At 34.9% G+C, this 25,929-nt stretch overlaps 1 protein-coding gene across 1 annotated transcript in view; it reads right to left on the minus strand.

Annotated features, from left to right (window-relative positions):
* LOC111505842 (zinc finger SWIM domain-containing protein 5) overlaps positions 1-20,178 on the minus strand; it is a 106,314-nt gene extending 86,136 nt beyond the window's left edge. Inside the window, 2 exon segments of the mRNA XM_023160722.2 lie at positions 19,834-20,127; positions 20,130-20,178. Of these exon segments, the coding sequence (XP_023016490.2) occupies positions 19,834-20,127; positions 20,130-20,178 (343 nt within the window).
* Positions 20,179-25,929: the final 5,751 nt, after the last annotated feature.

A 25,929-nucleotide genomic window follows, 5' to 3' on the forward strand; every position in this document is an offset into this window, starting at 1 on the left:
TAGCTTTATTCCACGCCATAAACAAGAGCATGATCCGGATTCAAAGCTACTTATTATGGAGTAAAGAGGCTATTGAAGAGATTTCCCGAAAATGTAACGGACAGAGTAGCTTTAGAGAATTTTTTTGAGCTGGCACAATATACGGAAAATTCGAATGAAAATAACTTATCAAAAATACCATAAACGCGCCATATGAGATACTAGTTTTCCAAACGTTTTCAAAATTCTGAATTGAAACTTATGAACAACAAGAAAGGTTATGTTAGGAACAACTAATTGTTCAGTGTTATCTCCTAATTGTAAGTAGAATATTCAAGTTGTTCTTAATAGAAACGATTCGTTTTGGAATATTGACATAGATAGGAGAAATACTGAAAAGAAAGTTAGATAATATGAAAATAAAAGAGATAAAATTGAAGCCTACCAAGTGTGGGATTGTGGTCTACCTATAGTTATGGCTGTCAATGTACTTCATCTTGATAATACCGCCATGGATTAAAATTTGTATACTCTATTAATATTCCAATATGAAAAATCATTGAACATTTAAAATCCTGTAAAATCCATTCCTGTTGACTTGGTATATACAGTTGACATCGGGAAATGGGTTTCAACCGAGATATTTTCCTCGCCCGGTGGAATATTTATTGCTCTGAAAAGTAATGCGGTCAGAAGAAAATCACCACATGATAATTGAGAATATGTGCCCAGTTTTCCTGTTTACAATAAAGCATGGTGAACCATATCCACTGGAATTGTCAATATAAGTATAATTGATTACTAATTTGTAAACTGACTTCTCCATATTTTCTACTGAGACTATTTGAAATCATGTATTTTTGGTACCGTTTCTATTGTGAGGTTCTCACTTAACATGTTTTTCAATAAAGAAAAGCCTCTTTAGCCACGTTCAGTACAAACTGGCCACACTATGACTCAGTTTACACGAAGAAAACAAATATTCATAAGAAGCAAACCGATAACAATTATTTTTAGCATTTTGGACAAGTTTTTGATACTTCTAACAGTCAAGAATATTTCAATTTTTCTAGCGACCAATCAAGATGCGAAATTCTCGTTAAAAGATCATCCTGAGAATTCAATTTTAATGTACTAATTGCCATATAATTGTATAGAGCTTCGTGTTTGAAGAACCTTTGAAAAACTACAAAAAAGTTAATTGTACAATCTTTCACGGGACATCTAACGTTCATTACGTTCCATCTATGTCGCAATCAATCTACTTCTGAATGAGATATTCGCTACTTAAAATGAATTGAATTTCTACGTGATTCTTTACTCAGAGCCAAAAGCGGCTGGAAATTGTTATTGTCGATAGAGGAATTTTATACATTCGTTCTCTCTTATCTAGATAAAATTTTCAGTGGATGATGTGATATCCATTTCAGATGGAAAATCATTCTGAACCTAGGGAAAACAATAACTTTGCTTGGTTCGTTTCAATTAAATTAATGGTCTATAATAAAAGGCCAAAATGTAACCAGAATCAATACTTGAATTGAGATTCTAGTGAATATTTCTGGAGTTTTTAGTTTAGTTTAGCTTTTCAAACCCTAGAGAAAGATATTGTATATTTAAGCTTTATTATTGCAGCATCGTTACGTGAATGGTCAGTCAGCTTACACAATGTCTTCTTTGGCAATTAAGACACGATGTTGGGAATTTCAAAAATTCATATACGGATCAACACACTCAAGAAAGTACGTTTCCAAATTAACCCTCGGTATAATTAGTGCTATGTTATGTTATAGAAAATATCAACGACTGCATTCTGCGTTGAACAATACACTATTTCCGCTACATCACAATCTAACACCTAAAAAACTGCTTCCCGAACTTATTCACACTCCGTATTCGGGAAGGATCCCAATCCTTTCATTTCAACCCCGTTTCAGCGTGAGAAACCGCGTCCGGGATGGCAAAACACCCTACCGAGAGCGAAAAGACAAAAGAGAACCGGAGAAGAGGAAAGGTAAAGGAATAAGAAGTTGCTAAACATGGTGGTTAACCTCCCCCGCCATCAGCAAACAATTACTCGGGTTCTCGCACAAAGTTTCGAATTCCGAACAATTCCAACAAGAATGGAGCCAGATGCGCCCTGTCGACAAAGGAAACCTTTCTTCTAAAACGTTGCAGTTTGAAGGCCAGAACTTATTTTTAGATTTAGCCGATGCATGCCCGTTGTTCATTCGTTCTACAACGGTTCCCAGGAATTTGCTTCGAATTATAGTATAACCTATTCATTTACAAATTTGATTTATTGTGCTTATAATCTGTGTTGTGATGCATTTAGTGTCAAATCAATTAGTGTTGCATGGTCCAATTATTAAAGCAATTAGTAGAATATACTTCTGATTTCAGAATCTTGAGCAAAAAACTTTTCAACCAGGGTTCACGTCGGTTGATTTCCACTGCTTGCTTTCAAGATATTTCTGTTCGCGATGAATTTGAAGGCCATAAAGTGCATATACTTACCCAAAAGAAATCTCCACAGCCAGAATAACAAAAGTGCGAATAATTAGTCTGTTCAATTAGGTATTCAATGAATTGGAGTTCCTAATACAGTTTCTTGTTTTAAACTGAAGGAAAAATGAGTTTGAAACCAACAGAATCACAGTGAGAAGGGAAATACCATCAACAGTGAGTTACTGGGGCGTTTAAAGTCCGTTATTGCTAATAAACGACCGCATATGGCAAAGAAAGAAATTTGTTTCATCAAGACAACCCACTGTGCATAAGTCAATCAAAACAATAGTAAAACTACATGAATTGAACTTCGAATTGCTCCCACATCCATCTTATTCGCCAGATTTGGCTCCCAGCGACTACTGGCTGTTCTCAAAAAACTGCTCACCGGTAAGAAATTTCGATTTAATGGAGAGGCTATTGCTGAAACTGAATCCTATTTATTATTGTGATATTTTTTCGACCGTAAATAATTTTTTCACATTTATGTCTAACATTTGTTCTTACACCAGTAACTAATTTCAGTTAAATCACTTTGCAGTGATACACAACCATTAAGAGCCCCAATTTCAGAAAAAATCTTCGAATCGTCAGCGAACTTGTGGAAGGAAGTCAACTTTCACGGGTCTTAGAATTTATCAAACCGTTTATAATTAGGAGAAAAGTAGAAGGCCCAATTTGGACCCCTGTGGTACCCCTTATAGAACCAGGTATTCAGACGATACATACGTTGCAACCGTTATAGAAAACATACGGAACTATGTATCTCAAGTACGATGTGAACAACGCAATCAATTACTTTTTCATTCCAACGTTTTCCAAGTTACTGATCAACACTATAAGATTAATTTTGTCTTAAGTTTGGAAATATTGGTATTAGTGAAATCAGCTTGATCTCTTTCATCAATGATTTCGAAAATATGTTGAGTTAATCCAAGTGAATTAGAAGTAGCTGAGCGATATTTCATAAAACCATGCTGATATGAAGTGATCAAGTTTTTAATTTTTGGATAGATAGCCTCGTGAATGATCATTTCGAAAACCTTGGCAAAATAGTTGAGAATGGATGTATATGAAACACTACTATAAATATGTATTTACAATTCTGTAAAGCAGATAAGACTCCAAAAACTTCATAAAAGTGTACGTTTCAATTCGCCATTAAAATAGAGGGTTTTACCTTCGAGAAGGTCGACCGATATAGTCATTTCCAAACAATGATATCTTTCGATCGTCGATGATTAATCTGACATTGGTGTAATATGGCTGATAACGAGCGTTGGAATACTCATTGTTTGTACAGTAACAGCTGCAGTTTAATGAAAAATGCGTTTCATTTTCTTACCTGGTGTTACAGAAACAGAAATGAGTGGAAAGGCGTTGTTTCTCAGTCTCAACAATATGATTTTTGAACTGTGCAGTTGCTGTTATGTTTTTCTGCTGTTATTCTCAAAGAGAGCACCGATTGGTGATGATACTTTCAATCCAGCTATCATAAGAACTGTGTCAACAGTATCAATATCTAAATACGGGTAATAAGGAAGTCGTAGGTAGACATTAGAACAAGTTGTGCTTCGGTCGTGACGAATTTTTTTTGTTCGGTCTAATGTACTCATCGATTTGACTATTACAAACTCTATTCAATCAGCGATTAGTTAGAAATTCCGAAGTCTTGGATTGTATCGACCCCAAGGAAAATATATATGTTCAACTGAGATACTCACGATAATCTGAGACATGAATGGAGGTCCCCCCAAGATTGATCCTTGGGAAACTCCGAAGTCCACTGTTAAAGCATATGCCTTTAATGATCCCACTACTACAGACTGAGAACGTTGTGATAAATAATTACGAGTAAATGCAGTAGCGTCCCGAGAGAAATCATGATATAGAAATTTATGGAACAAAACATCACGATCAATAGTGTAAAATGCCTCACTAAAGTCTAATTGAACCAGAAAAACCTTGAGGTAAACAACATGTCGGAAATGTTTTTGTAATATATCAAAGGAATTAGACAGGGTTTTCGATAAAAACTTCCCGGCTTCGCATGTGTAGCATCACAAATTCGACCAATAGAAAACTTTCCTTGAAGATAGAATCTTTTACAGTGAAGCCGTAATGCAATTAGTCTATAGAAAATCACAAACAAATCCACTGCATATGAAGAAGAAATCGCACCAGAGGAGTACCTTATTCAGCGTTGCAGGGTCTACTGTTTTTGCAGTAGATCTCCTGTATTCTACTGCTTTTCTGGCAACACCAGCCCTGTTAGTATGGCCGGCTTTGTGTTTCATAAACATAATATAACTCAACTAATAACTTAAAACAGCATTTATTAATCCTGAAGAGTTCTTTTTCCTAACACTCCGTATACAAATGTGTGACTACCTTGCTAAAAACACCCCATTGACATTCTAGACTCATGACACTTGTCAGCATAGCGTAGCTGTCCGATCCGGTGAAGTGAATGGCTACTCCTGATTTGCTATTTCGAAAACATGAGCTTTAATGATGAATAATGGCGGACGCTGATAGAATACTAAGTACTTCCGACAAAGTCGAGAGTTCCACCAGCGCAGCGTTTATTGGTTCTGCGGTACACTTTTTTCCGAGAGAGTCGTTATTGATGTGGTGTTACAAAAATGCGCTGGCGTTAGTGTTCGTGATTTATGGATTATCCGGTATTCGCATTCCGAAAGAAACTTTTCGAAGAAAGAGATAAACGCATTCGATGACTGTTTATTGGAAATGGGATTTACTCATTTATTTTTTGCATGGATGCATTGGTTGGAATAAAAAACAGTTTAATCGTAGAACAATTTTTTCCTTGTCAATGTTTCGGAATTTATTTTATCTATCTTCCGGGCAAAACAGTAGTTACATTATTAAATGTGAAACAAACAAAAAGGAAACACTTAAAAAACAAGATGAAGAAAGAAATATATTACACAAATAGGGAAAAAAGAGTAGGAAACAATTTCCCTACTTTTTTCAATTGAATGTTAGTCATTAAATCTTTGATTCGATGTTTGAAGTTCAAAAATGCACCAAACAGATATTTGAAGATTAAATTTATTGGTGATCTAAAATAGCAACATTTGAAGTCCATACTGAAGATCAATATTTGAAAGAATTAAAAAAAAATTATCTGTATTTATGTTGAAAATTATGCTTTCTGTTCCAGATCTTACTATAGGCCGTGGGAAAACGATTTCAATGGTACTGGTAGCAAACATCGAACATAATTTAGCATTTCCACCTTGTATGAAATATGCTGCTCATTACTCAAAATTTTTGGCAAGGGAAATGTGTAATACGCTAGAATCGACTGACGTTCGTTAACATTTAACTAAAATTAACTTTTCGCCTGTAATCCATCACGAGAAATGAAGTAAGTAGGTACTGACAGCCGATGAGTTAAATTTATTCACTTCCAATAGTTTCATGTTCATATACTTCAACAGAAACTCATTTCAGAAATGAAGTAACAAAATTGATGACAGTTTCAAAACTAGTTACATAACAATGAACATATCACACACCAGAGAAATAAATCAGATCCAGAGCAGGGTGTAATTGTAAATTATAACACCAGTGTAGAAAAATCATATATCTTTGTATACAGTGTGACCCATTTTTAATGGAAACATCCCTCCTAAAATTTGAAGTTGTAAACCGATTTTAATAATTTGTTTTTTGAAATATCAAGTACTAGAAGGTCTACCTTGGGACAAAATTTGAAATGTTTATTAAAGTTTCAGGGCATACTACGATATTTTTTCTTGGTCGAAAATCGCGATTTTTCATTAGCGATTTTTTTATTGAAAAAATCACTACGCCACTGGATTCATAGTGCCTCTAAACAGATGTTACCAAAATTTCATGAAAAAATATTCATTATTAACAAAGTTATGACAACTCAAAAATTCGAAAACTCACATAGCTAACAGTCACAATATATCATTTTTTTTATGATGAAATATGCAAAACAAGTTCTTTGAAACTGCTAATTCTGTGGATACTATTTTTGCAGATTTTTTGTCCCGCTGATTGTAAATACTGCTTACAAGAGGATAAAAATATTTAACGTTGTTGAAGGTTACATTTGATTTTTATCCCTGAAATGAAATACACTTTGTTTCAAAATTGTCGTTCAACGAAATTGATTTAGACAGTTATGGAAGAGCTGGTATTTCTTACAATCGTTGTAAAAATGACCACGAGCACTTCAAGGCAAGGTGCCTGTCCATTTCCTGCCCTGCACAAAAGCATCCAGTTGCAAATTCATTTTACGAAAATTCCATCGGCATTAGCAGAGGCAATTTTAGCGAAGACAATGCATAATACATGCGACATTGTTGTTGATGGTGATCCGTGAGAGTTAACATTTCAACGTGAAAAGAAAAAGCTTTCAAACTACGTTGAATAATTTAGAATTTCAAATTCGAAGAGAATGATGACTTCTGGTTCATTTCACAACTTTTTTTATACCCGGGGATTTCTACGGAAAGTAAATTGGTACATTATTAAAAACCTATTTGTAGGCCGTAATGGGACGAACGGAGGTCTTCAATTTTTTAAACGCAGGGGATGATAGCGAGCGCTTTGTGAAGAGAGAGAAAAGAGCTGGCCTGAAAATGAGGGTATGAAAACGCTGGCAATTTGCGGTAGAAGTTTTCTATTGTTCTGCAAATTTTCTTCTCAGAAAATAAAACCTCAACCACTCTGAAGAAAAAGTTCGCGAATCTTGTTTATTTTCAGTAACGTTGGACTGATATACTAAAATAATGCCACACCTACTGGCGGTAAATATTAAGAAGCACGACATTGAAGTTGAAGGGCGTATAGAAGTCTTGAAACAGGTGATTTTTAATGTGTAAATACTTAATTTGGTTTGAAGTATTGTACAATGAAGACAAAAACTTCAGTGTCGGATATATCAGAAGTTGACTTGTGGCTCAAGCCCAAAACTTTACATTGGCCAAACGGAAAGAACATTTTTTGAAAGAATGAAAGAACATAGTAGTAGTTTCTTGAATGTGAAGACCAATCCCACCTCACAGAGAAGCGGGAGTTCAACCACGACTATAAAGTATTACATTTGAAAAAGAAACGTTTTAATTCAATTTTTGGCATGCTTAGGAATCAATTAATTTAAGACTTGGGAAAATTTACAGATTGGTATCTCCCTCTCTGTTGAATCTGTTTTTCAATGTGAAAGTTGGTAATTGGCTTATTACTTATATTCGTCGGAAATTTCGTAAAAATCATTTAATTTAATGACCGTCTGTTGAATAGGGACGCGTTATACCCTCTTCATTCTAAAAATACAATCACGTTAAAACTATAAAAATCAATCCTCGCACCCAGTAATTTAGCAGTCGCTTCAATCCCCACATCGAAACGGTTATCACAAAAAACGCCACACCACCCGTATCACTCATCATCAAAGTTCATTAGCTCGCTTCCAAAAAACCTCCCACTTGTTCCCAACAAACGAGAGAAAGAGGCCGCAATTTTTTGACCGCGCCCATATCCAATTCGAACCGCAGACGTTCAGCCTGACCGTCTCTAACGCTAATTCATTTTTTTGCTACCCTATACTTAAAGGTGGTTTTCGATGGAAAACGTCGATGAAATACCCTGTATTATTCCTGAAGTATCGCACGAAATGAGTAGGTTCATTTAATGAACATTTTCAAAGTGGTTGAGTTCACTGATCATCCATTATATTCAAAAAATGGCTTTCAAATACCTTAAAGACAACAGTCAAAAGTATCACAATTTAAGAATTAAATCACGACTTCAATCGAATCATCTTTCTGGTTGAATAATTGAAAATATATTTTAATTGAAGGGGTTATATTTTTAGGAGTGATTATTTTTGGGAAAGAAAGTTTTTGGCTTTCTACTACTCCATCTTGATACAAAAAAAGGATGAGCGAATCTTCCAAAGAAAGGAAGGAAGTAATCAATTTGAAAATAAGTAACTACTACTTCTTAATGAAAAAAAAAAAACACCGTTCAATCAGAGCGATGGCTTGAAAAGTGTTATAAGGACTCTGCTCCATCAGAAACTTTTCCGCCCATGTTATATATAACATAACCATATCGCAAAGCGCTATCTCATCTAAGGTACCAAAACATAAGTTTTAGATTACAGACGATTACATTCACAACAACTTATGAACTAATAGATAATCAATCTTGCCTTTGCTACTAAACTATCTATCGTATATCTTGCGAATATTGTAGAAAAGCAATCACTCACATTCAAATATATCATTGAAGAAGAGTACAAACAATAAAGGACCAAGAACAGAGCCTTGGGGAACCAGCAATCTAACTGCGAGTACATTTGATACTGAATTTCCTTGCTTTACAAGTATGCTACTTATTTGGTTAAAAGAAAATCAGTTGATAGTGTTGAATACTTTCGATAGGTTGAAGATTACTATTGATAACATTACTATTATCAAGTCTTTCTACAGAGAAAATGATTTAGTTTTTCACTTTTAAATTCAAAGTGAAGCGAAGTTTGATTTTAAAGTTCATTGTGAGAATTCAGATTACTTCCAGCTTCGATATTTTTATAGCCAAGTCACCGGGAATAATTGCATGAACCGAAACCTCTGAAGAGTTGTTAACGACATGCTGCTTCGATATCGAATCAATCTTTCTTCCCACCGACACACCTGGTGAAAGAAAAAGCCAATCTGATATCGCGCACCCCGTAAGCATGGAATTGAAAGAGAACCCTCGAAGATTTCTGCGCGAAATGACTGAGTACTTTCAAAGGGGCTCTTTCATTTTCAAAAGCCGCCCAACACAAAGAACAATATATTAAAACGTCGAGAAAGTATACGTATACTCCGTTGAACATGTATATAATAGCACAGTCATACATTTCATCATTATGAGGCTACATGGAAAATGCCAAAATGTGCTTTACAGTACATTGAAAATGTTTCAAAACAGGGTCTGTAGAAATTGCAAAAGATCCCACTGAAATTTTTTGCATATAATTAATATGTGCATATTATACATACTCTCTAGTATATATAACTTTCAACCCATATAATTCCTGCCAGTATCGAGAAGGTGTGTTTGTAGTAAAAAGTACTCATTGGAAAAGAAAGTTTTTGGCTTTCTACTTACCCATCTTGATGCAAAAAATTTTGGAATCTTCCTTCCTCTCTTTGGGAGATTCTCTAATATTTTTCTGTTTTTCATTTAGAATTATTACGTGTTCGAAATAGTACCTCTGTCGCGTTTCATAGAACTCATTCCACACTTTTCGATTTCCAAGCTTTCGAAAGCTTCTAGAAACCTCTTGTCATCTCAACAATTTCAAACATTTCTCACTTATTCTGTGATCGTTTTTCGTGGCATGTTGAGCGACACTATATTTCTCCGGTCTATGAAATCAGACTTTTCTTTTCCCAACTTCTTGGCTTTTGGACTGCCCAAGCACTATGAATTTTGAATCTTCCTCTTTTCGAAAAGTCGAAACATTACGAAGATACTCTCTAAATTTTTGTTTTCTAATTAATTTATCCACTATGTTTGGTGGACACCTCCCTAACAACTTTTTTCTCAATCTCATAGCTTTCTTTGCTCAGTCTTTCGACAAGAAATTGTAGTCCCGCTTTTTTCTTGTAGGTAACGATGGGAGCTGTCAGGGATATACTTCAAAGTGCTCGTATTCTTTCTATACACATCCAAATCTAGATGATTAACGAAATTTTTAATAACTAGTACATTTAGGAATGGTAGTTCTTCCTTATTTTCAAGTCCATATACATGCATTTTATACTTGCAAATCTGTTGTTGAGGCAAAATACAAAATTCTTTACCTTAAGTACTCCTATTTGCATCGAAAATGGTAAATACATCATCCACGTATCGGATCCAGGTTCGTGGAAAGTAATCCAACCCTTTCCTTGCTTCCATTTCATGAACAGATTAGCCACGAAAGAATACAGATTTGTTTTACGCCAGAGGTTCCAGTGCGAATTATCAAATGAAAGAATTTTTTTATGCAAAATGAAGATGTGCTTGCTTTTGTATAAGAATATTAATTGAATAAATTTTTCTATGCATATATGTACAAAAAAAACTGTTGAATAGTGAAATATTTATCTTGTTGATTGTTAATGTGTCTACCATCTCATGGATTTTATTTGTGACGTATCATATATCACGCTGTATGTGATTGAATGAAGAATTATTGATATTATGTATGAAAACATTTGAAAACATATAGCAAAAAGGTGTCGCAGTTTTGTAAACCTTTTATAACGAAAATCAAAACAGTTAACATTTTAATCGAGCAGTTTGTTCAATTCAGTTTCATTATCATATGAATTAAAATGATATATTTTTCAAGATACTTGAGTTAAGACACGTTCTTGATATGTTGTTACGTAAAATTATTCTATGGTTAATCAATTTAGATAAGTCAAAAAATGTTCACTTGCACGACCGGACTATAAACTTCAGCCCAACTGGAATTTGACGTCCATTAACTTTTTATTAATAAAATCGATACGGCAGCATAGGGGCGGTAATCCCGTTACAGTGAAAATATTAAAATTAGAATTTTGTTTCCGTTTGAAGCAGAGAAAACAACATTAAAAAAACGTTCCATGCGACAGCAGCAAGAATGTTGATTGGCACAGAATATATTCGGCGAAGGCGCGTGGACTGAAAATGAAATGAAAACACGTCGTAGTTTCTTGAGAGAGAACTTTGATGGAAATTCGCAAAGAAAATATTTCTTTCCACACTGTTGGCAAACTCGAGGAATTTGTTCCTGGAGAGAAGTGAAAACAGGATAGGAATACTACACGGATATACAGCACGTAGCACTATTTCGTACCATCAACAAAATTAATAAAAAGATTTCGAAAGCAACATGAAATTGGAAAATCAAACGTGTTTGAAACATTTTCTAAATAAAAATTTACTTATCATTTCACGTTTTCTAATTCTTAGAATCAAAAATACCGTCTCCAAGGAAGACAAAACGCAAATAAAATACTGTAAATGTATTTATTCACAAAAACAATCAAGCAGTTATCTAGATAGAATTTTTTTATTTCTTTTAGGAAATTATAATGAGGTATATTATACAGTGTGTCATTTTGAAAACTAACCACGCTCAATATAAACTTTTTAAGGAAATAATATGAAAAATAAAAATTTCTTGTTTGAAGGGATCCAGTTCAATTAACTTCATTAACACCGGTTAAAACTTTCTGTCATCCTCCAATGAAAACATCCACTGTTTCGATCGTTCACAGTACAAATTTCATCTGTTATGTACATATTGTATAAAAACAAAAAATATCATTAATATTTTTACGCACTGTAAAATCGTGAGTGGAGCAATTCCATTTGATTGTGTCAATAAAACAAAATATTCGAAATGCGATTAACCAAATAATTCGACGGCCGCAGTTTTTGATTTTGGGGCTCGGCTATAAAAGGCCACAATTACGTTTCATAAATATTTTATCAGAGCGGACGATTTCATTTCGTTGAAAGAGTAATATTTATATTTTTCCAAACAAATCGCATGATTTGTGTAGAAAAGAAATTCGAGGAATATTTATAGAATTATACTGATGGATAGCCGTTACTACGTGGTAGGAAATCATCATGAAGAAAAAAGAAATTAAACTTTCTATGTTTTTAAAACTTTTGAAAGTGGTAAAAAACATAGCAAGTTTCAATTCCCATTTTTCATCTATAGAATTATTTATTTGTCGATGATCAGGTATAATCAAAGAGACATTTCAATATAACAACTAGCATATAGATAAGCAAGTATATACTAGAGATAAAGGTATTCTTCTACGAATTCATTCTGTGAAATAAATCAACAAACCCCTGAAAAGAGTTTTTTAGATAAACCAAATATGTCAGCGACCAATTCGACAAAGACGCTACGAAGAAGTGCATACAACGCGAGAGAGGTGAAGCCCACATTATTTGTATTTTTTTGACGACTTGCCCGGAACAAAGAATCATATACCAACATTACCTAGTGGTGCAGACATAATTATGTATCTACAAATCAGTACAGACCGTAGTGAAACTCATATACAGTGAAGAGATGAAAAAACAATGAGAGTTGTTTTCATTAAAAGAGAAAAGAAAATTTCTATGTTTTTTACCACTTTTAATTGTAAATTATTTTAATAAACGATACAATATTGTATAAGTTTATTGTATTACTTTGAGAATGTCCATATAGGACGAAACTGCAGTAACGTTAGTTACAATTATAAGTGGTAAAAAAAATAGAAATTTTTTTTTTTTTTTCATTATGATCTCTTACCACGAAGTGACGGTTACATCCATCAATTTAATTGTTTTTTTTTTCCTTAACCAGCTGCCACCTTCCTTTGAACGACAAACCATAAAAGTCAAAACTTGCACGAGCTGAGGATTAACGAGGTCTTACCTTTTGACGTGCGATGATTTCCCCAACGAATTTTGTGTTTTGAGACAGAAGAATAAATTTTGTGAACTTCTATGCGGATTTTCTCCAAAAATATGTGTTCAAAGTAATCTTACGACGCCTTTTAGCGATAAATGACATAATCTAAGGATTGAAAAGTGAGTGTTATCTTCAAACATCAAAAATAAATATAAACATTGCACGTAGGCGGCTTTGAAATCGGAAACTTCGTTATCTGTTTGTCAAATGTTGCCTGACTAATCGTTTTTTTCTTTTTCGGTTGATTCATTTGTATGTTTTCAGTACTGGTGATTTATTCTTATTTATTCATGTTATCTTCCTGCTCAGGCTAGCCAAATACTCAAAGTTTGTCTTCCAAAACTTTTATTTGCGTTATAATAATATAAACGAATTATCTTCATCGTGCATCAAACTCGTCCACATTTTTTCTTTTGAATTGGCGCAACGTAAAAATATACACAACGACAATCTATTCAAATAAAACAATAAGGATAATGAAATACTTCTGAGTGCCACTGACACTCTGACGGTCCATTTTCGCCACATTTCAAGTTTTGTACGGGCGAATGCTTCGTTGAGATTCTTGGTCCAGTTTCCTCAGCCTCCCGTAATTACGAACAGGGGCAGTCGGCAGGACTTCCTCGTCACGCAATCATCTCTCCTTGGAAACCTCATATTCATTCGCCTTGACGTTTGGCTTCACGTAATTTGTCATCGACTGCGATACGGGTGGGAATTCAGCAGAGGGCAAAAGCACACGATTTGTGCGGCCGAGACAGCAAAAGCCGACAGCAGTACCCTACATCCGTACATCATCAATACAGTTGATATTATTATTCAATATAGTTGCCTTCGATACAACGATTATAGCGCTCATACAACTTTTCGATACCATCTTTGTAGTACGATTTGTTTAGCCTCAAAATAGGCATCAGTTTCGACGTTTACCTCTTCATCGGCGCTAAATTTCTTTCCAGCGAGCATTCTCTTGAGGTCTGAGAACAGAAAAAAAAAGCTGGGGGGCAGATCTGGAGAATACTGTGGATGCGGAAGCAATTCGAAGCCCAATTCATGCTATTTTAACTATCATTTTCATTGATTTTTGACTCGTAGCATTGTCTTGATGAAACAGCACTTTCTATTCCGTCATATGGAGCCTTTTTTTCGCGATTTCGTCCTTCAAACGCCTTTGCATGCTTTGGAGTCGGTTCACCACGTGCATTCCACTCAGATGACGATCGTTATGATTCTGGTGTCAAGTGATGTAGCCATGTTTCATCCATTGCCACATATCAATGCATAAATTCGGGTTATTTATTGCGGAACAGCTTGTGTGTTAGCCTACGAACTTTTTAGCCCACCAGCATAACTAAAACTGAACCCAATAAGATACATTTTTAGAATGAACAATAACTAGTGGAGTATATATCTAAGTAACAATCATTAAACAGTATCAAACAATAGAAAAAATATTTTCTTTAGTTATACTCGTATTTCAATACGGCTTCCACAGTAAAAATAAAACTTTCAAGCCGTTGTTTTTGGCGTGACTGCAGTGGAAACTAAAATAGCCGCGCCCAGTATTTCCGTTGTGAACGAGCATAAACCTACATATTGTTTAGTGGCGATTAATTATTTATAGAAATAATTGTTGCGGTCTTTTCAGTTATTAACATCATTGTAAATGTATTCGCCCAGAGCTGTTTTCTTTTCATCAGTTTATCGTTATTATAATTTGATGGGGAGACGAGAGATGGCATGACCGTTCTGAGACTATCCGGGGTACCAGAAAAATAGGCACGCTCGATTTATATTCGGGCCTTCATCGTCAACGAATAGGTTGGACACTTTATATTTATGTGTTTTTTCATCTTTTCATATCTTAAAAACAACAAAGAATAATAATAATATACATGACCCAACCGCTGACGAAGAACCAAACTCTTTGGAAGGTTCGAAATAGATGAACATTTCAATCTAGTCGACCACTATTATAATATTTATATGTTATTGTTCGCTGTGGTACTGGTTTAAGTTTGACGTTGGTCATGTCACGAAGTGTTTTGCGATGTCTCGAATTCATTGGAGCCTCTGGAGTCACCCCACGTTCTGTTTTATGAAAGAGAGGACATTGTTAGATCAAGATCTTCAGATGGCGTGGTGCTGCAGGTTTTTCCGGGTTTTCCTGCAGCTGAAAAAGCAAATGTGCCACTGGAATCAATTAAGTCGCCCCGGAGCGCCAATTAATTTTTGTTTTAGTTTTATTACTTTCTTCTTTGATATAATAAATCATTGTTGATCACTTCGTCTGTAAAGTGAAATATTTCTCTAATATCGATATCGTAGATAAGTTAATTTTTGTGTTATTGTTTGTTGAAGCTCGCAAAAAATCTAATGAAAAAATAAACGAAAGTATAGAACGATTTAGTCAGAAAATTAGGATTGAACTGCTTAACAGTCCAAACGCTTCTAAAGTTTATTGGTCAGTACTTGTGATGCACAGTTTAATCTTCCTCTTGAATATGATCACTTGATGATCGAAACACGTGTCGAGGTGTTGAAATAACGGTTTGCTGTTGCGATAAAACTCCAGCAATAATATTTATTAGTCAGTGTCTAAAATCTAGTCAAAATTTGACCGAATCCACAATCCCTCCACTAGCACAAGTTATTGATTGAACAGCTGAAATCAGTCCTCTTCAGGAATATCACTCATACATTTGAGAGCTACCATATTTTATCCCAGAAAAGAGCATTCTAGAGTATTCAAAAATTATTTTATTGTCAGATTTTCACTAACCCATCGGCCTGATTGAAGATTTAAATATTACAAGAAACCTTATCAGACTGAAACATGTAAGAAATATTATAGAAACTTGTCTCCATTATATAAATACTTACTTCAACATTTGTTAAGAGTAAAACTCCAGCTACCAACTCTTCAAGAAGGTGTAACTTGTAAGAAGTTATATATGGCACTTAAAAACGAAAGACTGTAATATTTATTGATAACTTATCGTAAATAAATCTATCAATTAAAACAAATTATAGGAAAATGATACATGACGAATCAAACACGAATATTTCGATTCTGACTGAACAGTTTGATGATTTTCAGTATGAAACATCTTCGAAATGCCATCTAATTCTAAAAAAAAATACGATAACTAGGAAATATCAACCATTTTCATATTTAAAAAATGTCTTCACTTTATTTTAAAAAAGATTGAGACGCTGCACTTTTTTATTTCGATTCAAAGCAAAGAGTGTATAGTTTTGACATTTTCGGATTTTTACTGTGCCACAAAGTACCGCATATCTGTGAAATTTCTCAAAAGAGGTATATACCTACAAGTATTGAAAATAAACGTAAATAATCTTTGAAGAATTTGTCACAGCTCAAGAGTGGTGTCTGATCTCGCAAATTATAAGTAATTCTGTTTCAAACTCATAAATTTTTTCCAGCAGCGTAAAATATGTTTTCCCCCTGTAGAGCATCTCTGTTCCGGTATCTGATATCTACAGAAGAAAACCATGTTCTAACGTTTCAAAAACTTTACCTAGCCCTGGTTGTAGAGTACAAAATCGTGTATCCGAATTCTACCCAGCTGTCAGCATCCAGCACATAAAATGAAATCATTTCAACTTTTGTGTGTTCAGGTGAATTTATTTATCAATACTTCAAAAGCGGGTAGACAGGGGTTGGTAACGGGAGACTTAGGTAATAATTTAACTACCACCCCAGGTAGACGAGATACAGATTGTCGTCGAAAGAATTCGATGAAAACGTTGAGATTGCTCTAGCTACGAAGATTTTCAGTTGTGAGTTCAGTTACAGTAAAATTGATTAAACATATTTTTTATTTGATGAATTATTGTTGGGAGTTTGTTGTGTGGTAGCTCTGGTAACCTTATATCAAGTTGGCACAGCCATCCTAGTGAAATTCTCGAAAAAAACTCAAATGTCGAAACTTTTTATTACTAATTTCTGTCAAATCCATTCAGTATAACAAATCCATAAAACGTATTTATGTTGAAATCATTGCATTTTTTGTTGATCAAAATCCATATCAAATCTCAATTATACAATGCGCCGCTTGCGAGAAGCAATAAGGAGAAAACGTAATCATGCCTCAGCCACCGTATTCACCAGACCTGCCCGCCTGCGACTTTTTCCTGTTTCGTTTTGCGACGATCGAGGAGATAAAAACCGAATCACTGAGAGAGCTTAAGGCCATATCAAAAAGTGCATATATCAGGGGACATAATAGAAGCTGATGAAAAAATATTCTTTGAGAAATTATTTGAACAGACAGAGTATAGTATTATAACCATTTCAACGTATTTTTTGCGGAACGGTTTCAGACTGTATTTTCCTCTTTCATTGTTTTTGTTATACTAGAGTTGATGTCATTCCCACATTTGTGGTTAGTACATTAATACATCCATTTTCATTATCTCATTACCTCTACTGTTGTTATCACAACTATATAGTAAAAGTGGCAGGATACCTACTTTTACTCGATATATTTTCTAATGAACAATGTTCACACTAAATTCGGGAATATCAAACAGCTGATTACAAAACAGTTATTGTTAAGTTTGTTGATTGGGTAAATACATTGCGTCGATAATTATTATAGTCATTTATGAAAATACACATATACATCTTCAACAATATTTTTCCCATATCAAATGTGAGTAGAATACGTTGGTTTTGCTGAATTTTAAAGACTGCAAAGAAAAAATAAGATAAAAGGGTGTGGTAGCAGATATTGTCAAAAACCTATTTGTAGAGTGATCGTCAAAGTCAGTTAAGTTCTAATCTTTTGAAATTTGTTAGCTGATTTTGTGTCAAGGTGAAGTAAGTAGGTTGCAGGAAAAAAATCTATATAGGAAAATTAGTTCTATTTGTGAGAAATCTATTGGAAAACATGACGTCAAATCAATATTTATTTCATCAAGATATATTGTATTCATTCTGATTATTCCTTATCAAAGGAAGTTACATGATGATTAAGTCATTCATAAATTTCCGTTTTATCTTATCTGGGGAAATTACAAGAACCTGTATTACAAAGTTCTTCACATACGAAAAAAATTGCTAAATACTGGGTCAAAATAATATACTGTAGTTAAAGACGAGGACAATTAGAAAAATGCCTGCATATTCTTTAAATTTTCTCTTTTTGTCTTTCCAAAGTGAAATCCTTTTTTTATTCTTTTGGACTTAGGTTTGCTTCGAGTATTAGGTTATAAAAATGAAATAGTAAGAAGTAGAATAAAAATGACGTAGAGAACATCCCGTTACATTTTTTTAATATCAACATATTTCGGTTGAATACTTTTTTTTGTATTTTCGTGTTATAAAATCAGTTATTTGAAGCAATAAGGAGCTTATTTAGCTCGAACTAGATTGAAATTATTAGTTTCAGTGGCGTCTCAGTGAGCACCACTACCAACAATATGTGTAGAGAAAAAAAGGAACGCCACTGACTTTTTCTTTATTTTTTAATTTTTCAGATTAAGCAATTGTAGATACAACCTTTTCGTCGCTTGTATTTTTTCATATCAAGCTTCGTGTTCGAGAAAAATAATCAATTCTGAAAACTATCCATGGACAGACAACATAAAATGAAAACCAAAAGTAAACAATAAAGAATTTCGACATGAAAGTAAGTAAACAAAATGTCCACCTTCTGATGAAATACACGAATGCAATCGATTTGCCACTGATTGTCTGACACGTTCAAAAATACCTGGATTATTCCTTATAACATTGCAATTGTCACTTATTCGATTCCTCAAGTCATTCACATCTAGTACAGCAGTTTTATAAAGTAGAGCCTTCAGATGAAAACCTTAATGGAAATCTAGAGGGTTCATATCGGGACTGCGAGATGGCAAATTTCGAAGTTCTGCACGTCCAATCCATCGATTAGGGTAGGTGATGTCGAGATGCTGGCGAGCAAGAACAGTAAAGTGAGCTGCAGCTCCCAGTTACACATAATCTTGCATGTAGCGTTCTAAATGGTTTACCACATGGTGTTAAGATACATGTCCTAGTGAATTCTCCGTGCTTCTTTCGCTTTTCCATTTGCTAATCCATAAATGAGGTGCAATGCAACCATTTCAGCGTTAGAAACATTATTTATGATGGAATCACTGTTAATTGACAACTATGACTTTCACTGATATGACAACACTATCAGCTGGTTTCCAAATCAAGTGTACACGATATGCAAAGTGGCTTCAACTTTTTTTCTCGAAAACGAAGCTACATATGAAGAAAATACGAGCGACGAAAAAGTTGTATTTTCAATTCATTAATCTAAAAAAAAATCAAAACTAGAACAAGTCAGTGGCGGACTTTTTTTCTCAATATTGTTGGCTGTGAGACTCCACTAGACCTAATAACTTCAATCTAGCCTAGATAAGGGCCTTATTACTTCAAATAACTGTAGCAAATTTCAACCAAATCGGTGTGAGGATATTTATGATATTTTGTCAACACCGCTTTTATTCAAAACTTCAACGCCCTCTATTTCAGAAACGAAGCAACTCCGTGAGAAATGTTTTTCTCAAAACGACCTAACGAATCACCCTCTTAAGTTTGGTACCGTAGTTAGGAAACACCCTGTATACGTTGCGGAGTTGTGACTGAAGAAAAACCAACGACTTGATTGCCAATTTATTACAAACTCTGGCAGGGTCATTTGTCGACTGAACCATTCCATAAAAAAATTTGTGGGTGAAAATACGCCACATGTCGCCACAGGCAAACCACGTCGCTTCGTCCAGGAGGAGAACAAATCTACTATAGCCCTTTCCGAGGGAAAATGAGTCGCACTCACCGACTTGCAGCACCCCGTCCACACACCCACTCTCGAGCAACTTTAATCCCTTGCAGAACGACAGATTCTGCGGTTCGCCACTCGCGTTCACGGGAGGCACCCGTGACAGCGACGAGTACATGCAAATGTCCCTCTCATTCCTCGGAAACGACCAAAAAATTATCCTCCGCTGCACCGGCTCCGGGATCCGGTCGTAGCGCTCCTCGATACGCTGAAAGGGAATGTTCTCCGCGACGATTTTTGCCGTGATATCGAGCAAGGTGTCTGGGCTGCGAGGGCCCGGCTCTTTCAGCAGGGGCCCCCGGCACTGGCCCGCGAACAACACAAGCGCCTGGCCTGCGCCATCTGCGAAGCACTCTCACTGACTGACTGGCGGGACGAGCGCGAGTCGTGCGCTCGAAGCGCGCTGTTGCCGGCTTGCCGATGGCTTTTTCCTGAGGTCTGGTTACGGGGTTTATCGGCGGTCTCGGTCCGCCCGGGGTGCGTCCCAAAACGGGGAAGTCGCACCTGCACGGACTCGATGAGTGGGATGGTCAAGTTAGAAAATATTAATTATTTTCTTAGAAAGACACCATGTTGAAAAAAGATTTTGAATTCGAGCCGGAATTTGAAAAATTTACTAATTTGAAATCAGAATTCAATTGGGAATTCAAATTCAAAATTTAATGAAAGTTCTTTTTCAATGTCGGGATTTGATAAAAATCCAAAGTGAAGATGAATTCATTACAAATCTCACTTCAATATAGGAAATTAATTAAAATTCACAAATTTTGAGCCACTATTCATCGAAATTCTCACTTCATTGTCAGAATATAATGAAAAGTCAGAGTTTCAAGTCGGATTTTATTAGATATTCCAAATTTCAAGTCGGCATTCAGGAGAGTATAGTTTTAATTTTAAAATTTCATATACATTTTGACTTCAAAATCAAAATTTCGTAAAAATTACAAATTAGTAGTGGGAATTTATAAAAATTAATATTCATAACGTTCGTTTATAATTCACTACGTAATAACATAAGATGTGAATTCCTGCTAGCAAAAACATTTAGACTCTGCAGTCAGAATTTGGTGATATCTCTACTTCAATGATTCATTTATTTTATTACAAATTCGAAATAGGGTTAAGGTAAGAATTCATTCAAAACCATATTAAGAACCTAAAACCCATTGGAATTTACTAATTTGAAGCCGCAATTCATTATTATTCTCACTTCAGAGTCAGATTTGATAGAAATTCAGTTTAAAGTCGAAATTTATTAATAATTACAAATTTGGAGCCGGAACTTACTAAAATTCCTTCTTGAAAGTTGGAATTCGATCAACATTCCAATCACAACGTACATTTTGAGTTCAAAATCACATTTTTTTAACATTGCAAATTTGTAGTCGCAATTTATGAAAATTGATACTTCAAAATCATAATTCCATAAATATAACAAGTTTAAAGTTATATAATTTGGTGGAATCCCACACAAAAATTTCAAGTTCATTGTTGAAAGTTAAAATTTCTAATACGACTTGAGAATTTTCTTAAAATTCGAAGTTTCAAGTTGAAATTATATATTTGGAAATAAAAATAGAGAATATAACTATTAAATTCTGAATTCGTAGTTGTATTTAATGAAAATTCCAAATTATGAGTTGTGATTTTAGGAAAATTCAATATTCTGAATTTATAGTAGATATTCAATACAATTTCGGAAGTGTAAGAAAATTCATAGCATCAAGTAATAAACTTCAGTTCTGATTTTGCACTTCGAAATAAGAAATTAAACACTCACCTAGATATCAGAATTTAGATACAATCACATTAGTTATGATGATATTTTTTCGGAAAATATCTGAAAAACTTTCCAACCCTATCAAAACAGACAATATACACCTATTTCTGTTGAGTACTGTGAATTTTCACGTTTAATGTAAATTTCTAGGTATCGAAGAATTCATAGACAACTTGACATCACGGCATATGCATAGACTGGAGATACGGCGCATGCGCCGTGTTTTCTTGGCAGACGGCACAGCTGATTCGACCCCCGCGTGCGTAATGTGCTTTGTTTATGTTAGCCACATGGCGCAAGGTGCAGGGGGGGCGCCATCAGAAGGGACGAGTGTGGACCACTAGCAGTGTCATGTAGGTTACGGCGTTGCCAGATCCGTGGGAAAGTTTGGTATCTACTGTTTTTAAAAGAGAATGAATATCTGGAATTTTAAGGATATTATACATATATCAAAATTAGGGAAATAATATATCATTTTTATTTCTTTTCTTAGATGACTGAATGGAAATTGATATATTTCAAAGCAAAATAGATGTTGGTTGAAATTTGTTGCTTAATTGTTTTAGAGATTTTTCTTGTGCATATTATCTGTAAACATTTCTAGCCTCATATCACCAACCACTATTTTCAATGGTCATTTTCGTAATTTATTTATTTCCAACCCTGATTATAGATCAGGCGTCTGCGGGTATCACTTTTCAGTCAGTAACCAGCACGGAGTAGGGATGAGAACGAAGCTGGTCTCCTGTCTCTCTCACACAATAATCCTTCTCTCACTGTCTACACAGTTTTCCATCAAGCGTAGATACAGTTTGCGATGCCACCGGAGCTGTGACTCATCCACCAGAGTTTTTCAACTTATTGGATTTGCCAGACATGCCACCGCATAATTTACAACTGATGGTTGGATCCCTCCATAATTTGAATCCACCACAGCTGTGCAACAGCACGCGATTAGTATACATATACTTGGCATGCTCTCGAGTGGGCAAACCATGACGTTTGTTTGTCTTAGCTAAACATAGACTAACGAAAAATAGAGTACACACTGTAGCATTAAAGGATTAATATTCTTTGTAAGCGTTATTGTTCTGATAGAAATAATTCATGTGGCCAAACAACATTTGCCTAGTCAGCTAGTGAAATTATAAAACTAAATATAAAGAATTGAATATGTAGATTTTATTTGGTAAACACACGCCTGAAGAAGTTTTTGTATAGTGAAACATGTCTTTCGTTTTTCTAAAACTTTTTGGTGAAAATCTCACGATAAAGTGTCTCTTGAATACACACATATAAGACAAATAGTAGTTGCCCTAATATTAGCCCCTGTGGGACACCTCTGGATATGGTTAAGGCCTTCGAAACCACTTTTTGGGTACGTTTACTTTTCTGTGAGCATCAGTTATCGAATGAACACAATGAATAATGAAACAAAAATTGATAAGTTGTTTTTATCGTTTTCCCAACTAGACACTTTTCCAGTTGCCAAATTTTCAGCACTTCCCTGCTCGGCCACGGGACCTCAAGGGATATCCATCAAACTCCATTCGCAGCTTTGTAGTCTCCTAACCGAATACGAGTGTTCCCCTTTTGAGCCTTGCCCTTTTGAAGCGACCTTATCAGTTGAAGCGGATCATTGATCCCGGGAATCGTACAATGGTGTTTTGCCCGAATTGTTTCTTTTCATCAATAATTAATGTTGTTCTACGATGAGTCTTCCTAGATGCTATGAATACGTCCATTGTGTGTCGAGACAATCGGTGGAGGACTCGAGGACCCGCACAATGGGTCGGTGTCGAAGAAACGGGAGTAGCCAGGGGCGTAGCAACGGGCTAGACGAGGGGAGAATGTTGGTGCAATGCCTTCAATTGTTGAACAATGCAACAAAGTAAATGCATTTTCGATGTTTATTCAATAATTGCTCTTTTAAGTATAATTATGTAACATACCTCAGTTATTCTGCAAACAAAATATCTATAAAGTGACAAAGCATAAATGTAGCATTCAAAACAATTAACACTTTGCATTCATTTATAAATAATTCCAAGTCGGCACGGGACAAATAAAAAAATAGGGTCTGCAAGGTCAAGTGCGACGACTGTATTGCTTTATATGTAGGCCAGACTGGCCGCAGTTTCAACCAGAGGTTTGAAGAGCATTTGAAAAGTTACAGATTGAATAAAGAAGATTCCATCTACGCCAGTCATCTCATGGAGAATACTCACAATTTCACACAAAATCCGTAAATTCTACACATTTAACCAAAAAGTCAGAAATTGAATATATTGGAATTTATAGAAATTAAAAAACAATGAAAACAACATTGTTCTGAATGATCAGATAGTTCTCTAATGATCAATAATGTTATCAGTAATTTCCTGAATGCTCCTTGACACATCTCTTTACCTACTAATACAACTGTCGAAACAGCAGTTAGAAATAAAAGTTAGTGTTGTGTGAATTGTGAAGTATTATTTTCACCCTATCCTACCCATTCGGTTATAATTATGTAGTTGAAAACTTTGCGAGAAAGTTAAAGTCCCAACAAATTTTTTTATTTCAAAGAAGTATTTTTTCCTTTCCGAAGCTAGGTGAACAAATCGACAAAAGTCAATGATATGTTTCTGGAAGTACAAAACGGACAAGAGCGCCTTTTAAAAAGAAATCTACAAATTAAAATACATCTGAAATAAACCCCATCCAATAATTGTGTTCGTTTTTACTGAACGGAATTGTTAATCATCATGAAACTATATCCGTATTGGGCTGAGGAAAACCCATAAGTTTCCACAACATTGTGAATAGTAAAGTGCCCAAATGTGTTGTTGCTGGTCCTTTTGTCTGCCAGGATATATTTTTGTAATTGTAAAAAGACACTGTAAAGTCTGCACTGATATCATTCTTATAATTAAACGTAGATAATAAGTCGACATCAGAGCTCAAATTAGCTGAGTTAAAATTTTGAGTACCACTCATAGAGCGGTACTCAAAATTTTAATTTTTGTATTCAGGTTCATTGGTATTTCAAAATATATCTCAAGTTCTGGAAGAAGCTTCTACTGTATTATTTGCCGTGTTTATTCCAAAAAAAAAAATGAATTTGTCAGTTTATGGACGTTATTCAAAATAGAAAATTACATGTACAAATGGCAACAATAAGTACGGAATATGTAGGTACCAGTACGCCTTTCCATGTCTGTCGAGTAAATCTCTGGAAAAAATTATACCAATGATCCAAACAGGTACATACTAAATAACGTACTTTCGTAACGTACTTTTCCATTAACTCAATATAAACAGAAAAAGGTTGAAGTAAAGAAACTACCTTAACAGTTATGTGTGTTACTCAATAGATTATTTCTGTCAATGTACAAAAACGACTGAACATTTAAAGGCTAGTAAGTTTTTGAAAAAAACACTCGTGACAAGCGCTGCCAACATCAACAGTTTTAACACGCGATTATAATTTTCTGAACATAATAATTTTGAGATATTTGACACAAATCACAAAATTAGGATTTTGACAGTAAGTTTTATCGTATCCTTTGTCTGGAAATAATTTCAACATTTATGTTCGTACAACAAGCTGCTCAGTTGATCAAAATGTTTGCTATCTCAAACATTTCTATGCAAAGCCAACTAATTTAAAATAAATCCCTCGACTTATGGTATCTGGATTCAACCTCAGCTCAACCGATTGAATTAGGGATATAATGTATTATTCTTAATAATTTTATTAATATCTTTGGTGAAAATTATCAACCTACGCCTCTGTGATCAGAGCAGCCAACTAAGATCAATAATCTGTGGCAAGATCCTGTCGTTCCATACCGAATTATGCAAACCTCTGTTAATAGTTAATCAATGAACAACGGCTATGCATCCTGTCACCCTAGACTCCCTGGTTGGAAATCGGAAAAGTTTCCGACGCCGGCTGGAAAACTCACATGTACGATGGAAGCGGCGTAACTTTCCCTTTACTCCCATCATTCTGCGAAAATCTACTAATTCAGAATCTGAGAGTTGTTCCGCTCAGATTCATACACATGCGTGGGAAAATTTTCTACGTTCTTTGACGATGGGATTAATATTGATGTTTCTTTTGCTTCCAAGTTCATCTATCATTGAAACTTCAATCTGAATACTATTTACAGAATGTGTCAGAGCTATTTTCGGGGTTTGCTGAGCATTGTCTGCATGCATTTTTACCTTACGTTTCGTCTACTACTGCGGTATACATTACCATAGATGATGAGACAACAGACGGAGTGCTATAGTCGTTATATCAGATATTACATCGTTGGTTTGGG

The sequence above is a fragment of the Leptinotarsa decemlineata genome, unplaced genomic scaffold (genome assembly GCF_025532065.1).
Source record: "Leptinotarsa decemlineata unplaced genomic scaffold, Ldec_3_MD MMD2_tig00026282_RagTag_RagTag, whole genome shotgun sequence".
In the NCBI taxonomy this organism is placed as follows: Eukaryota; Metazoa; Arthropoda; class Insecta; order Coleoptera; family Chrysomelidae; genus Leptinotarsa; species Leptinotarsa decemlineata.